General features: G+C 59.0%; 1 protein-coding gene across 7 annotated transcripts in view; it reads right to left on the reverse strand.

Moving 5' to 3' along the window:
• Positions 1–246: 246 nt before the first annotated feature.
• MEGF6 (multiple EGF like domains 6) overlaps positions 247–16,396 on the reverse strand; it is a 33,894-nt gene continuing 17,744 nt past the window's right edge. The window contains exons 3-30 of one of the 7 annotated variants that reach the window (XM_016191014.2): positions 15,813–15,938; positions 15,139–15,261; positions 13,904–14,026; positions 13,394–13,531; positions 12,911–13,030; positions 12,503–12,625; positions 12,027–12,194; positions 11,613–11,744; positions 10,201–10,329; positions 8,697–8,825; positions 8,232–8,366; positions 8,021–8,155; positions 7,625–7,750; positions 7,048–7,179; positions 6,584–6,712; positions 6,338–6,469; positions 5,772–5,900; positions 5,565–5,693; positions 4,162–4,290; positions 3,947–4,078; positions 3,649–3,777; positions 3,151–3,279; positions 2,791–2,919; positions 2,490–2,618; positions 2,079–2,207; positions 1,834–1,962; positions 1,454–1,582; positions 247–782 (exon numbers count right to left, since the gene is read on the reverse strand). In XM_016191014.2, coding sequence (XP_016046500.1) covers positions 739–782; positions 1,454–1,582; positions 1,834–1,962; positions 2,079–2,207; positions 2,490–2,618; positions 2,791–2,919; positions 3,151–3,279; positions 3,649–3,777; positions 3,947–4,078; positions 4,162–4,290; positions 5,565–5,693; positions 5,772–5,900; positions 6,338–6,469; positions 6,584–6,712; positions 7,048–7,179; positions 7,625–7,750; positions 8,021–8,155; positions 8,232–8,366; positions 8,697–8,825; positions 10,201–10,329; positions 11,613–11,744; positions 12,027–12,194; positions 12,503–12,625; positions 12,911–13,030; positions 13,394–13,531; positions 13,904–14,026; positions 15,139–15,261; positions 15,813–15,938 — 3,566 coding nt within the window. In that variant the 3' untranslated portion in view covers positions 247–738. The remainder of the gene's footprint in view (positions 783–1,453; positions 1,583–1,833; positions 1,963–2,078; positions 2,208–2,489; positions 2,619–2,790; positions 2,920–3,150; positions 3,280–3,648; positions 3,778–3,946; positions 4,079–4,161; positions 4,291–5,564; positions 5,694–5,771; positions 5,901–6,337; positions 6,470–6,583; positions 6,713–7,047; positions 7,180–7,624; positions 7,751–8,020; positions 8,156–8,231; positions 8,367–8,696; positions 8,826–10,200; positions 10,330–11,612; positions 11,745–12,026; positions 12,195–12,502; positions 12,626–12,910; positions 13,031–13,393; positions 13,532–13,903; positions 14,027–15,138; positions 15,262–15,812; positions 15,939–16,396) is intronic. The other 6 variants (XM_060199929.1, XM_060199928.1, XM_060199927.1 and 3 more) reach the window with 6 other exon arrangements.

Consider the following 16,396-nt stretch of genomic DNA (forward strand, 5'->3'; position numbering starts at 1 on the left):
CAGCTGCTTACTGGGACTTGCCAGCTGGGCTATATGTGTCCCAGGAACATCTCCCTTCACAGGGGAGGCCCCTGGGGACCTTCTGGAACACTGAGAATGGGAACAACCCCTCCATTTCCTCTCCCAGGAGGAGCAGAGGCCGAGTGGGGTGGACCCCCTGGGGGTTCTTCTGGCTGGGAGGGTTTCTGTCTCACAGCCCCCACGAAGCCACCCAGCAAAGCCCACACAAAGTAGCAAAGGACAGGCTGTGGGAAGCCATGCTTTGTTCTTCATTCCTGTTTCACTCCGCATGGCCACCTATAGCAGGGGCCCTGGCACCCCACAAGTCCTGAGTCAGGGCTGCCCAGGGCAGGAATCACCCTTTGGGTACCCAAGGATGTGAAAGCCTGTGTGGCTATGCACACACAGCATCACAGACACACAGGGCTAAATCCAGGTGAGTTGCTGCCATTAGTGGTCTGGCACCAGAAGAGTCTGCTGGAGCAGAATCCCTCACCCACCCCTGCTCTTGGTCACTCCAGGAAGGCAGGAGGTGGGGCATCCCAACACAGTGGCCAGAGTGTCATGAGAGGAGGGAGTTGTTATCAGGCCACAGGACCACCTCTTTAGACCTGATGATTCTCAGAGAATGGGAGGCCACTGCTGCCCATGATTCACTGAGTTCCCTCCGTGGGCATCCCCACAGCCTCAGTGTCCAGGAGGCATTTGGGTGGTGGCCTGGGTAGGGATGCCTCTGAGCTAGTGCTTCTCTGCCGTGTCGAGGGAGGCTGGAGCTGAAGGCCCTGCAGAGATGAAGAAAGGATTTGGCCTGGGAGATAGTGCCAGCCTTTTGGGCTCACTCATTGTCCAGCCCCTCAAATGCTGGGAGGGACCACAGCCCCCACCTGCTGCCAAGTAAATGCCAAGATTGCTCCAGTGCAATATGGGGCTTGACCACTAGATGCTGCCAACTGACCATGTTATCTGGAGCACAGGCCCTGCAGCTGCACATTGACCTGCCTTTTCCCAAAGGCCTAAGCAACTCTGGGTCAGGGCTGCCTAGAGGGGAGTTTGGGGGGTGGGGGAGTGGATGGCTAGTCCAGGGGGAGCATCCACAGCACCAAGCCCTGCAGGGCCACCCAGCAAGTCTCCTATCTGGAATCCACATATGGCCTGCTTAGCAGAGCTGCCTCCTCTACAGGTAGGACCCAGGTAGGAGCACCCCAGCTCTACCACTAGCACTGTGGTCCCTGATTTGAGGGGGGTGCCTGTGGGCACACACAGGAGTGGGGCATACTCACACTCTGTACACGCCATGCAGTGGCTCCCATACACAGGGCAGGGAGTGGAACAAAGCAAGCCTACCACTGGGGTGCCCGGTACCTCATGGTGAGTCCTTTGAACCCCACCCACCCTTCCTTGATCCACTCTGAGGTTCATATGTGCTTGCTTGCCTTGGTGTTTGCTGACCCACCTTGCTGGCATGTGGGCCCCACGTGGTTGTCCAAGCAGTGGCACCGTCCACTCACAGGGTCACAGCCTGCTCCACCCCCACAGCCACAGGGCAGGGCACAGCCTGGCCCGAAGAAGCCCTCTCTGCAGCCTGTTGGGGGAGAGAGCCCATGCCACAGCTGTACTGCCACTGTCAGTCTGAGCTGAGGACCCCTCTAGGGGATGTGGCACTGGGGATGCCCCCACAGGGACACAGCACTACAGTTTAAAGCAACACAGAGCTGTGTATAGCCCCCTTAGGACAGCCCTCCTACCTTGAGGAGGGAAAATCAGCAAGGACAGTGGGCCCTGGGACATGACCAGGCCATCAGTACAGAGCTGCTGGGGGTACCTGAGACTTACCAAGGTCACAGGTGGCCCCTGAACGCCCTGGCAGGCAGAAGCAGTGGCCGGAGACAGGGTCACAGGGCATGTTCCCCTGGCAGTCACACTGCTGAAGGCAGCCTTCTCCAAATGAGCCAGGCTCACACTCTGGCGGGAACAGAGGGCTCAGCATCCAGGACCAGATCACAGAAGGACTCACCACACAGGGGAAAGAAAGCACTCACCAGATTGGGAAAAGCATATGTAAGGTAGGGAGCACTCACCCCTCTCACAGAACTGGCCAAGCAGGCCAGCGGGGCAGAGGCACTGGCCGCTGATGGGGTGGCAGAGGGCCCCATGCTGACACCTGCAGGCCTCCTGGCAGCCAGTCCCATGGAAGCCATGGGGACAGGCTGAGAGAGACCCAGGTTAGAGCCAACACACTGCTGTCCTTGCCCTGCTCCTGCCTCAGTTTACCCAGAGTGGACAGAGACCCTGGTTTCTCCAGAGCACTCCCTAGACCAGCTCCTTCACAGATGGTGCTCAGGGAGGAGCTGGGATAGCCTATTCTGGCTCCCCATTAGCCTCAACCCCAAGCCATACCTCCCCACATGCAGGGCCTGGGGGCTGGAGCTAGTTGTGCAGGGATCCTGGGGTCCTGGTGTGTGGGGGCCCCTGTGGGCCCCAGGACTCACAGTGCTCGCAGGCCTGGCCGTAGAAGCCAGGGGCACAGCGGCAGGCACCCGAGACAGGGTCACAGCTACCATTGTTGTGACAGGAGCAGAGCAGGCGGCAGGCAGCCCCAAAGTACCCAGGACGGCAGGCTGAGGGGGGAGGGTTCAGAGGAAGCCAGGGGGCTGGGGCTGGGAATGACTGGGGCAGGGGGGTGAGCAGGGACTGCTGAGGTCAAGGAGAAGCATAGAGGAGCGTCCCGGGTGTACCCCCCACTCCTCAAGCGCACCCCTCCTCTACCCACGGGCCGGCCACAACACTCACGTTGCTCACAGTGGGGCCCCGTCCAACCCAGTCTGCAAGAGCAGCTGCCATCAGCAGTGTGGCACAGGCCCCCATTCTTGCAGGTGCAGACACCCTCACAGTTCACGCCGTATCGGTCTCGGGGGCATCCTGCAGGCAGGGGGCACTACTGGAAACCCTGTTGTGGGACTAAGCTAGGGCACAGCCTACCAGGTCTGACAGAGCTCCTGGAAGCCAGTGCCCACCTTTACTAAACATTCCCTTTACTCAACACCCAGGGCACACACAAGCTGGGGGTGATAACCCTTTCCCATTTGCCTTTCCCCCCCACCAAAGCAGACCTGGATGCTCCCCCACCACCATGGGGTGATGGGCCCTCACCATGCTCACAGTGGGTGCCAGTCCTCCCAGGGGGGCAGATGCAGGACCCCGTCACAGGGTCACAGGGAGTCCCCTGCCCACACCTGCACACGTGGACACAGTTGGGACCGAAGCGGCCATGTGGACAGGCTGCAGGGAGCAAATGGAAGGGTAGCTGGCCCTTCTACACTCCCTCCCTACAGTGGGAGCCCTGAGCTAGGTGGGTGTGGTGGAGGACCCTTTGTGGACTCAAGACACTGATGGCTCCCTCACCTCATAGACCCTCCGGCATGGCATCTCCCTTCTGACCACATCTCCCTTCTGTTGGGGCTGGGCTTGCTCTCTGGTGGCTGTGACTCCCTGCCACCCCCCAGCCAGGACCCCCGAGGGTTTCCACAGTACTCTGGATTCCAGCTCACATGGGCCCTAGCAAGTCCTGTAGGGCCAGGCAGGTAGGCGAGTAGCCACTGCCTCTTCCTCCTCCTGGGGCAGATCCCACACACACACATATACACTCACCAAGGCTGCAGTTGGCCCCCAGGAAGCCCTGCAGGCAGTGGCAGGTACCCATGGCAGCATCACAAGAGCCTCCATTGAGACACTCACACTGCTGCTCACAGCCCAGACCAAATAGCCCTGGTGGGCACCCTGCAGGAAGGTGTAGTGCTGGGCCAGGCCACCCCATACCTCCCATGCCCTGCACCCCTGGGGTGGGTACCCTACAGGGAGGGGTAGTGCTGGGTCAGGCCTTCCCCCTATCCAATGCCCTGGCCCTGGGGGTGGGCCTCCAGGAGAGGGTTAGCCAGGATGCACTCACGCTGCTGGCAGTTGGGGCCATGGAAGCCGGGGGCACAGGTGCAGGCTCCCGAGGTGGGGTGGCAGGCCTGGTTATGACCAGAGCACTGGCACTGCTGGCTGCAGTTCTTTCCAAAGGTGCCTGGTGGGCAGGCTGGGGGCAGGTGGGAGTTAGAGCAGGGCAAGAAGTGCCCACCTGGGGGGACAGCACAGGCCTGCTGACCAGTGGTCACCTACCATGCTCACAGCTGGCTCCAGTGATGCCTGGGGGACAGTGGCACTCCCCAGTGATGTGGTGGCAGGCAGCAGCAGGTGGGCACTCACAGCGCTGGGCACAGGCCTCTCCAAACCACCCCCTTGGACAGGCTGCAGGGAGGTAGGAAGGTGGGGTCGGGGGTCACTGTGCACAGGACACCCCCTTCCAGGGTTCCAGGGGACTGGGGCGGGGACTCACCCTTCTCACACCGAGAGCCTGTCCACCCTGGGGTGCAAGAGCAGGCCCCTGTGACTGGGTGGCAGTTGCCACCCCGCTGGCAGGCACAGCGCTCCTCACAGTGAGTTCCAAACGTGCCCTGAGCACAGGCTGAGGGCAACAAGATGGTTAAGTCCCTGGTCACTCCCTGCCCCACCTGCAGGGAAGGGGACCCACAGTGGGCATTTGGGGTCTCCAGGGGGCATAGAAAGATCTGCGCCAGCCCAGTGTGTCTGTCTGTCCAGGTTGCCTGGGGCAAAGGGGCTGAGTGCCTGCCTCCCAACCAGCTAACTGCCTGTTGTGGCCCCTGGCTGTGGCCCTCTGCTAGGAGGGGGCTGACCCACTTGGCTGGCCTGGCAGTGAACACCCGCCTGCCGCACACTCATGGCTCTGGCACTTGTCCCGTCCAGCCAGCCGAGCAGACAGCTTCCTGTGTGGCCACCATGGAGGCACCCTCAGCTCTGGATACACTCTGGGGGTGGTGGGCAGTGAGGATGCTGCCCATATGCTCCCAGGGTCCTGGGCTCCTATCCCTGGGGGTGAGCAGGTTACCCCCAGGATACAATCCCAACTGTGGGACTGGCTGTGGCCAGTGTGGGTTGGGGCACATGGGGTCCCCCCAGACCCCACAACCCTGACCTTCACACTCACTCTCCTCACAGGCAACAGCTTCTCCCCCAATGTATCAGACCCAGAGGGGGTCAGCTTGCTCCTCTGAGATGTCAGGTGTGAGGGGGGTCTAGTTTTATCACCAAGGTGTCAGGTGTGTGTGTGGGTGTTCTTGCAGGGTAGCCTCCAGTCCACCTACCCTGGATCACCCCTAGTCTCCCCACCCTCAGTTCCTGCTGTAGGGGATCCTCCCCACACCCTATACCCCAGCTGGCTGACTCATGCTGCAGACAGGAAGGCCCTGTCCAGCCCGGGCAACAGTGGCACTGCCCATGCACAGGGTCACAGGAGGCCCCGTTGAAATAGGAGCAGGCCTGGCTACAGTTGTGCCCATAGGTATAGGCAGGGCAGGTTGTAGAAGGGCAAGGGGTGGGGGGCAGGGGTGTCAAGGATCCCTCAGGACCCCACGCATCTGCAGGGTCACCTGGGCTCCACACACTGGCCACCCGGCACCATGACCCCCTTGCAGCACCCAGGGCAGCTGGCTGGGCTCACACACCTTGGGCACAGTGGGGGCCCTGGCGACCAGGGGGACAGAAGCAGGTGCCATTCTTGGGGTGGCAAAAAGTCCCAGGGGGGCAGGCACAGGCTCCACGGCAGTCCAGTCCAAAGAAGCCAGCTGGGCAGGCTGTGGATGGATGAGGGGACTGAGGGGGGGGGCTATACTCTAGGCACCCCCACCCACCTGTCCCCCAGCCCCACTTACCTTGCTCACAGAAGGTTCCCCGCCAGCCGGCCAGACAGGTGCATACCCCACTCACATGGTCACAGGCAGCCCCATTCTCACACTGGCACTGCTGTGCACAACCAGGTCCGAAGCGGCCCTGGGGACACCCTGGACATGCAGCCCTGGCCTGTCAGTCTGGGGGGTCAGGATTCATACATGTGCCCCCAGCCCCCCCAACAAAGAATTCAGTTCCTAATACTCCAGCCCAGCCAGGAAATTGAGGGGAGTGACTATCCCCACACACACTCCAGGGGAAATTCACTTGGAGCTTATAGGACGGGGTGTGAGGAGAAGGCTCAGCTCAGGGAAGAAAGACAGGGCCAAGATCCCAACACCTGCACATGCACAGTGCATGTGTCAGTGCGCATACGTGTGTGACTGTCAGTATGTAATTTGCACGCATGTGAATGCTTACATGCCGGTGTGTAAGCACATTATGAACATACGTGCGCATTTATAAACAGATGCTATCTGTGAACACTTTTCCATGTTTGTGAGCCCCTGTGCATGTGTGCACATGCGCACCCAGGACCACCAGGACTCACGGCGCTCACACTGCAGGCCCTCGTAGCCGGCCTCACACAAGCATTGTCCACTGATGGGCTCACAGCTCCCCTGGCCGGCACTGCAGTTGCAGTGGTGGCTGCAGTCTGGTCCCCAGTGCCCACTGTCACATGCTGCAACAAAACCAGGCACCATGGCCAGTCGGGACAGTCCCCTCGGCCCCTAGTCTTGTGTTCTGTGGGTGCTCCCCCAGGAGGGACAGGGACAGAGGGCAGAGAGTTGCCTACCTCTCTGGCAGCTAAGGCCAGTCCACCCAGGGGCACAGCTGCAGTGTCCAGTCACTGGGTGGCAATGCCCGTCATTGGTGCATGAGCACCTGGTCTGGCAGCCAGGCCCAAACCAGCCTGTTGGGCATGCTGCAGAGGAAGGTGGTGAGCAGCTGGCCTCTGCCCATGAGTCTGGGTAGGGGATAAGCAGGGGCTGGGGACTAGGAGTAGCAGGGGTGCTGGAGGCTGGGGGAAGCAGGGACCATGGTGCTGGGAGCAGGGAGCTGATGGCTGGGGAAGGAGGGGTAAGCAGGGGTGAGAGAGGGCTGGGGGAGGAGGGGTGAGTGACACCTAGGGGAAGAGGATTGGGGGGCTAGGGAGTAGCTTTAGGTGGGGTGAGGGCTGTGGGAGGAGTGAGTAGGGTTAATGAGAGCTGAGGGAGGAGAGGTGTGGGACTGGGGCAGAGTTGGGCCCTTGGGCCTCACCTTCCTGGCAGCGGGTGCCCACATATCCAGGTGGGCACAGGCAGGCTCCTGTCTTGGGCTCACAGGTGGCTCCATGCTCACACGCTAGACAGAGCTCCTGGCAGCCAAGCCCCCAGTGGCCCTGGGGACAGTCTACCCCCACAACCCTTCAGTCTCCCTGGAAGTCTTGCTGTGGGCCCTGGCACAGTGCCCCCCAGCACACCTTGGCCTTGGGGTAGGAATGAGTTCCCATCAGCACCAGCCCAGACAGGGAGTGGGAAGCCATCAGAACCCCAGCTCCAGGGTGCTACTATCCCCAGAGGAGCTGCAGGCTTGGGATGATTCTAGTTCCAAAGGGCCACTCCTCTGAGGGGCCAGAGATGCTTCAGTCAGTAGTCCATTCTGCCCACAGGTCCAGACTTCTGGGATACTCCTGCCATTGGCACTACAGCCTTGGAAGTCACACCTCAGAGAGGTTAGGATTGTCCCTCAGTCACCAAGTGGGGGTCTGAGAGTTCAGATCTGAGGTCATGGCCATGGCCCTGGGGTGGGGTCTCAGCAGGAGTGGCCAGGGGCCTGGGGACACTGCTTTACTCACCTGCCCCACAGTCCTTTCCAGTCCTGCCTGGTGGACACAGGCACTGGCCAGTGACTGGGTCACAGGGGGCCCCACCACAGGAACAGGAGCCTGAGCAGTTCACACCAAATGTTCCCCCAGGGCACTCTGCAGTGGAAGGGGAGGGAAAGAGGGCTCATACACCCCCAGAAAGCAACCCTCCCCCTCAAAACCCCAGGACCTGTCCCCAGCTCCAGAGGGTGCTGGGCACAGTTCCCTGGGAGACCAAAAGCAGACAGCACTGAGGGGACATGGGTAAGAGGAAGAGGGTGGGCTGAAAGGGGACACATCCAGGGGCCCTGGTCTCTAGGTCCCACCTCCCCCCCACTTGCTCAGGATGGCCTGACAGCCCCCTCCCACATCCCTGGTGCTACCCACCTAGCTCACAGTCCTTCCCCAGTAGCCCAGCAGGACACTGCTTCCCACATGCTCCACTGATGGGGTCACAGGCCACGCCCAGAGGGCACTTGCATGTGTGTTGGCACCCAGGCCCAAAGAAACCCAGCTGGCACTCTGCAGGGCGGGGATGGATGGGCCTGAGACTTGAGCCAGGCCTGGCCTGCCTCCCCCCACCCCAGCCTATACTCACCATCCTGGCACTGCTGCCCCTGGTAGCCTGCCTTGCAGGAGCAGCGGCCGTCCCTGGGGTCACATGCCCTTGTGTAGCGCTGTTCACACTGGCACTCCTCTGAGCAGCCAGGTCCAAAGGCCCACGGTGGGCAGGCTGTACCCCAGAATCATGAGGGGACAGGCACCTGCCAGCTGCAGGACCAGCCCCTCCTGAACCCCAGTCCTCAACCTCAGACACTGAGCTGTGTCCCCAAAGCTGGGCTGGGTGACAGGTGAGTACCTGCCCCAGCCCCTTCACCTCCCAGCTGGGAACTTCAGAATCTTGGGGTCCTGTCTGCATGGCCTTGGGCTGTAAGGACCTGTAGAGAAGCCTGCTTCTCCACACCTCTCCCCTCCAAGACCTCATAAGTGCTCAGTCCTCCTGTCAGGAACCTCCAGAAGCTAGGATGAACCCTATGGTGGCAAAGGAGGGCAAGGGACTCACCCAGGTGGCAGAAACGGCCATAGAGACCAGGGTCACAGAGGCAGGCCCCGTAGAGGCGGTGGCAGCGACCATGGTGGGCACAGCGGCACTTCCTGTGGCAGTGTTTGCCATAGAAGCCCTTGGGGCAGCCTGGGGAGGTGTGGCCAGGTCAGCACAGAGCCCAGAGTAGACAGCAAGTGTGAAGTAAACTTCCCAACCTCCTGTGCTGCTGGCCTATCCTGGGTCTTAGCCAGTGCACTGCTCAGCACATGTGAGTGTGGCCCAGACACCCCACCCTGGAGCATTAACTCACATCGGGAATGCTCAGGCCTCTGTCTATCTCTGGGCAGCAAAGAGGGGTGACTACAAGCCAGCTGCTCAGGCTCACTCCGAGCAGGTGGACTGCCCAGAATGTGGAGACTATCGCTCAGAGCTCACAGGTCAGCCTGGGGACAGGGACTGCTAACTGAAGCGGGAAACTCACTGCTTGGTAGCCAGGCTGGGAAACCATTCATGTGCCTGCAATGCCACCATCAACACTGGACTATCCATTAGAAAGGATGTCAGGACCAGGCAATGGTACACCCATTTGAGCACACACATTACCATGTACAAGGACCTGGTTCAAGCTCCTGGTACCCATATGCAGGGGGAGGCTTCACAGGTGGTGAAACAGAGCTGTCTCTCTCCCTCTCTATCTTCCCCTTCCTCTTCAATTTGTCTCTGTCTCTATCCAAAATAGAATATTGAAGGAGAAGGAGGAAAAGATGGAGGAGGAGTTGGAGAAAGTGAAGAGGAGATGATGGAGGATGTGGTGGAGGAGGGGAAGGGGAGGGAGAGGAAGTGGAGGAGGTGAAGAGATGATGGAGGATAGGTGGAGGACAGGAAGGGAGAGGAGGAAGGTGAGGGAGTGGGGGGAGGAGGTGGAGGTAGAGGAGCAGGAGGAGGGGGTGGTGGCGGAGGTGGTGGAGGAGGGGGAGGAAGAAGGGAAGGTGGGAATGGAGAAGGAGGGGATGTAGAGGAGGAGAGGAAGGAAGCGGAGGAGGTGAAGGAGGGAGAGGCAGGGGAGAGGGGAGGAGGTGGTGGAGGGGGAGGTGATGGTGGAGGAGGGAAAGGTAGGGGAGGGGGAGAAGGAATGGGAGGAGGAAGTGGAGGTGGAGGAGGTAGAGGAAGTGGAAGAGGTGGAGGAGCAGGAAGAGATGGTAGAGGAAGAGGAAGAGGAAGAGGAGGTGGTGGTAAAGGAGGAGGAGGTGGGGGAGGAAGAAGCAGAGGAATGTCAGTGTCTCTCTAAAGCCACAAGCCAGGCCTCAGGTCTGCAGATACCCAGCCTGACTCTGCTGGTTATTCCCAGGAGCCAGGAGTTCCATCCTCTCTGACCATTCCTGTGCCAAGGCCCTGGACAATGGACAAAGGAGACAGACATGGCCTCTCCTGTCGGGATCTCCAGGGCCAGAGCTCCCAAAGCTCAAAAAGGAATGAGAGGGTACAGAGGTGGAGCTGACCGAGGTAGAGGGAGCCAACCCACCGTCCTCACAGCTGGCCCCACCGACTCCCAGGGGACAGCGGCAAGCCCCTGTCAAGGGGTCACAGGTACCCCCGTTCTGGCATTTGCAGGAAAGGCTGCAGTTCTTTCCATAGGTATCTGGAGGACAAGCTGCAGGGGACAAAAACAAGCATGGTCACCTCACAGACCCACAGCTGTGGGCTCTGACACACTCTGTGGGGTCAGGGGTTTAAGTCATCAGGCTGTGGGGAGCTTTCACCCCCCCACCTCCACCTCAAATATCACTATCCCATTGCTGTATCCACTTTGAGCCATATGCCCACCAGTCCTGGGTGGCCAGCACTCCCACAGGCCAACTCCAGGCCACACTGGTCCTTGAGACCCAAGTGTCACACCAACCCCAAATGGAAGTCATTGGTGACAGGGAGTAGGTGACTTTGGAAATAGGCTTTCACATGCACTTCAGGGGGCCTAGAGGGGGCTCACAGGAGAGGGCACACACATCACCATGTGGGAAAATTCAAGTTCAAGCCCCTGTCCAATGAGACCTCTTGCAGGGGGGGAAACTTCAAGATTGGGGGAGCAGTGCTGTGGGCTCTTTTCTCCTCTATCCACCCCACTGTCCTGTCTTTTACCCTCAATATTTAAAATACAGAGGGTCAGGCAGTGGTGCAGAAAGCACACATTACCCTGTGCAAGGACTTGGGCTCAAGCCCCTACTTCCCACCTGCAGAAAGGAAGCTTCATAACCAGTAAAGAAGGGCTGCAGGTATCTCAGTCATTCCCTCCCCTCTCAATTCCTTTTTGTCCTATCAAAGAATAAAAAAAAAAAGTGGAAGGGGTAGGGAGGGGCAAAAATTGGCTGTGGATTTGTTGTGCAGGTACCCAGTCCCAGGAATAAACCTGGTAGCAATAAAAAATAACTAAGTAGGACTGAAGGGGACTGCATCTTAGTTCTGCAAAGGAATTTCATGCCCGAGGTTCCAAGGGCCCTGGTTCAATGCCCAGCACCACCATAAACCACATCCAAGCAGGGCTCTAATCTGTGTGTGTCTCATATTTGTATCATTCTCTCTTACTAAAATAAAATATCAAAAAATAAAAGGACCTTTTATAATAAATAAATAAATAAATAAATAAAAGAGTTACTAGAAAAGGTGGAGTAACATAGGCACCAAGTCCAGAGATAATTCTTGTGACAAAAAAAAAAAAAAAAAAAAAAAAAAGCACTTGAGCCACTGACTGGTTGTGTGAGTTCAGAAGCTACCACTCCTACCCTGGACTTGGGAAGGGGCAAGAGGATATCTGCTTGTCCTCTTGTACTGCAGGTCTGCCCTGTCATTGGTTAGTGTGAAGGGTTGACTGACCCCAAGAGCCCTGGGTCCCCAGCACAGGGACAGTGGCAGTTTTTGCCTGGTCCCGCCTGTACTCACTCTCATTGCAGATAAGGCCCGTCCAGCCATCAGGGCAGTCACAGCCATCCAGACTGAGGAGGCAGGTCCCTCCATTCTCACAGTCATCACAGGTCAGGCTACAGTCAGGACCAAAGGAAGCATCCAGACAGACTGGGGGCAGATGGGAACAGCTCAGAACTCTGCTCGGCATATGGGAGCCTGGCTCAGGTCCTCAGGTCAGGAGAGGGAGCAGTGGGGTGTGGAGCCAGATCCAGGGCTGGCAGGACTAGGACAAGGGCCTCAGGGACTGGGTGGCCTGGACTGAGCTTGCTGTACAACCAAGCAAATACTCATGCTCTATGAGCTGGGGTCAGCCAAGGCCACCACGGGGTCCTCACATACAGGATGGCCACCTTCCCAGAAAGAGGGATCTACTGGACAGATGCCTCTCACCGAACTTCTCTTTCAGCATGTGTTGGCCCCGGGCCTCTGCCTCCTCCTCAGATGCCACATAATCATCCTGGAAGAGCCTGAGAAGCTCATCCTGCAGCACAGCCACGTGCGGAAGAGGCCGCACCGAGGGCAGCTGGCCATCCAGGTCCACCTCTAGCAGTTCCAGAGCTAGGTGAGCACAAGCATTCCTCAGGCCCTGTCTCCCTGCCCAGCCACTCTCCTGACTCCAAGTTCCAGGATCCTGAGTCCCAGGACCCACCCCTAGCTCCATCCTTAGGGACACTGGGCTTGGAGGGAGAATTGGGCGGGGAGGGGAGCACTCTGTCCCTCTGGACACTGTCCTCAGTCCCGGAGTGATGTACCCCTGGGGCCCCCAAGCACTAGGCTGCTCTCAGGGAGTCTGCATGGCCAGCTGCTTGGACCTTTGTCCTCCCAGCAAGAACTGAGCTGGGGGCACACTGGGGCACAGAACTCACAGGAGCACCCCCTATGGTCTTCATCCAGCTGGTAGCCTGCCTTGCAGGAGCACCGGAAGGAGCCAGCCAGGTTCACGCAACGATGCTCACATCCTCCATGGCCTGAGGCACACTCATCCACATCTGGGGACAAAGTCACTCATGGGACTTGTACCCTGGGGCTGAGGGACTTGGGTGACATCCTTAGGTCAGAATGCCTGCCCAGGAGGGCTGGCTTTACCCTAGAAAGTGACAGTGGCTACATGTGTGGGAAAGGGTGGGCAAGTGCACACTGATGGGTAGACCAAACCAGCCGAGCCAGTCAGAGACTTCCCTGGGGTCAGAGCCACCTTGCCTCCTTACCACAGCCACCCACAGCCCACTCACCATTATAGCTGCAGCCCTCCCACAGCCCACAGCCCTCCTCACCATCACAGCTACATCCGTCGGGGCTGAGCTTGTAGCCAGCATTGCAGCTGCATTCGTACCCTCCGGGGCTGTTGCTGCACAGCTGCTGGCAACATGGGGCCCTGGCACAGTCATCCACATCTGTAGATACACACCAGGGCCCTGTGCCACCCACCATGGCCCTGTGCTGCCTGCCATGCCCTCCCACATGCCTGTATATGGCCTCTGCCACACTCACTCACACAGTCACACACACACACACACACACACACACACACACACACACACACACACATACTCTCGACACAGATGACAGCCCCAGGGCCACCCTGCCTCCTGTGAGGGCTGGAGGACACACATAGGGGGACACAGGTGACACTGTCTCCCTATAGGCCCACCCCTGGAGCCTCCCTCCTGGCTAGAAAGCAGGACAGTGCCCTCACGTCCCCACAACATGGATCTAGTCCCTAGCTTGGGGGAGCCGTAGGAGGGAGCTGCTCGCACCAATGCAGGTCTTCCGGTCCTCATCCAGCTGGTAGCCAGAGGGGCAGGTACACTGGGGCCCCGTGCTACTGTGGCTGCAGACATGGGAACAGCCACCATTGTCTACCTCACAGCTGTTCACGATCTCCATCTCGATCCCTGCAGAAAGCTAGCTCAGCACAGTATGGGAACATGCAGAGCAGGGATGTGGAGCAAGGTGCAGGGTCCCTGCCCCTGGGGATATGGAGCAGAACCAGTGTGACCCATACACCCTGTGGGCTCCCCTGTCCCCAACCGCCACCCAGGTCCACTCTGTTGGTTCATAACCTCTGGAGTCCTTTCCCCACAGGGGCCCTCTTCCTGGAGGTCCCCAGCTCTCCCCCTACTCTATCCACCCTCTCCCAGCATTGCTGGCCAAGCATTTGGCCCCTAGGCCAAAATAAGCAGACACCCCGGGGTAGGAAATGAGCATCCCCTGGCTTTGCCCAGAGTCCTTGTGCTGAGGACTGCGGCCTGTCCCTGCTCACTCACGGTAACACTGCCGGCCATCAGCACCCAGCTCATAGCCTGCATGGCACATGCACTTAAAGGACCCCCGAGTGTTGAGGCAGCCATGGGCACACCGGGCCAGGCCCGTGGCACATTCATCCACATCTAGAAGGAGGAGAATGAGAAGGGGCTCAGAGCTGTAGCCTCCTGGGTGACTCTTCAGTGTGGGGAGTCCCCAGGAGGTTCAGGTGACAGGACTCCAGCCCATGGTGCCAAAAGAGAGTCACCCAGTGTGTTCTGCCACCTCTCCAGGCTACAACAGGACTGATAGTCTGTTTTCACCAACAAGCTCTGGTGAGGGGCTGACTGTCGCAAGGTGCAGGCACAGGAGGAGGTGCAGGCTTTACCTGCTTGTGCTGGGTCCCTAGCAGCCCCCCGTCACAGTGCCCAGCCCCAGCACAGGCCTGGCACAGAAGAGGTCTCCTGGGCAGCAACAAGCACATTCAGTGGGTTATCAGCTTTCTGATCAAGGCTATGGAGCACACCTGTCAGGACCCAACTCCCAGAGTCCCCAATATGCCCTGGAGATTCCTAGGAAGAAAGGAGTGATCCCTCAGTCCTGTCTCCCACTGAGCCCCTGCCCCAAGTACTTGTGCCCAGCTGTTCTTTTCAGGGTCTCAATTTCCAGATCCGCACTCCCCTTTCTGGAACTGATGATGTGTGAAGAGCTGGGGCTCCTCACCCGGTAGCTGAACTCTGGTGTCCACCTGCTTAGGAAGCCAGGGAAACTGGCCACAGCCTGCTCTGGACACACCTCAGCACAGACCTTTCCTGAGATGCTCATCAGAGCTGTCTTCAATGGGGTAGAGGCACCCCAGACCTGCAGCAATGGGGTATCTATAGATGCCCCTGCAGTGGGCATATAGGAGTGCATTTCAGAAAGAAGCATCCAATCAGATTTGGGATGAGGTGGTCTAAAGGTGTATAAGAAGAAATGTCCGTGGAAAAAACTGTAGTGCAGATAAAGGAATCATCCTGGTTGACGCTCCCTTTCCCTCCCTCCCTGACCCTGCACATTTCCCTGTTGAGCGGGGGTTACATGGGCAAAAGGAGACATGCTGGGACAGTGAGACCTGAGCTCAGGCCTGGCTACCAGAAAGCAGCTCCCTGGGTGTGGCCCCCAGACATGAACCCATATGTCATCCTTGAGGCTGGCCTGGTGGTTCTGGGGTTCCTGTGCTTGACTGAGCAGCATGCGGTCTGGGGAGGGCTTTCACCTTCACAGGCCTTGCGGTCGGCGGCCAGCCAGTAGCCAGCGTGGCATTGGCAGTGGGCGAGGCCCTGGGATACCTGGCAGGTGTGCATGCAGCCACCATTCCGATCAGCACACGGGCTTCTCCCTGCAAGCCCAGAGCAGACCCCAGGACTGAGACAGGCCAGCTGGCAAGGTTGTGGGTGCAGGGCCCACTCCTCTGATACCCCACTCTGACCTTGCTTCCTTGTTCCCAGACCAGACCCTGAGAGAATAAGCAGGGGATGCTGGCTCTCAGCACTGGCCCACCCCCATCTCCTTATCTAGGGGTGGGAGGAGCTCTGAGCCTGCCTCACCTTCTCCATCAGCAATGCCCTCTTCTGTAACAGGGCCCTGCAGGGCCCCAGGGAAGGTTATACTAAAGGGGTGTTATCTGGGTTCAGATGCCCACACCACTTTGAAAGGGTTCTGGAACTGAGGCACACAGGGTATAGTTTCTCACCACAAACAACCCCCCACCCCACCTGAGCTTCCTACAGCCCACTGATGCACAATCTCAGAGCCCAGCCTAACAGATTCAACCAGTGCCCACCAGGGGCTAGGTGGTGCTTCCCTGCTTTTAGCAGAAAAGGGGATCCCAGTCTCACCCCCAGCCCATGGCACAGGGTGGGAAGTACCCGAGGCTGGCAACACACTCACGGGCACAGCGCTTGCCATCTTCCTGCAGCTGGAAGTCAGGCCGGCACTGGCAGCGGTGCTGGGTGGTTGTGAGCTGTACACACTCATGCTGGCAGCCACCGTTGCCCACGGTGCAAGAGTTCATGGCTGGAGACACAGACAGGATCCTGGGTCAGTCTAGGAGGATAGCATCAAGGCAGGCACATCCAGGCGGCACTTGAAAGAGTGCCACCTCCTGAAAGAGTCTGGAGGTCCAGCTGCCTGAGCGTGGGTGTGAGGTACAGTGCAAGACTCTGAGCACAAAACAGCAGGACCCCAACAAATGAGGGCCAGTGCTTGAAGCTGTAGCCCCAGAGATAGCACCAAGACTCAGGACACAGGTCTCATGCTCAGATACCCAAGGGGGCAGCTATGTGTGGGAAGGTAGGCTGAATAGGGTCCTGGATCATTAGGTGCAGGCTGGCCTCCCCGGGGCCCTGCCTGGGAAGTGGGGCACCTAGCTGCATGGACCTCTGACATCTGTCACAGCTCTGGTGGTGGCCTGGGCTAGGGAGGATGTCACTTGTGCAGGAATAAAGCCATCCTTGATGCCCGGGGAGGTGACT

The sequence above is a fragment of the Erinaceus europaeus genome, chromosome 10, assembly GCF_950295315.1.
Source record: "Erinaceus europaeus chromosome 10, mEriEur2.1, whole genome shotgun sequence".
NCBI classification, from domain to species: domain Eukaryota; kingdom Metazoa; phylum Chordata; class Mammalia; order Eulipotyphla; family Erinaceidae; genus Erinaceus; species Erinaceus europaeus.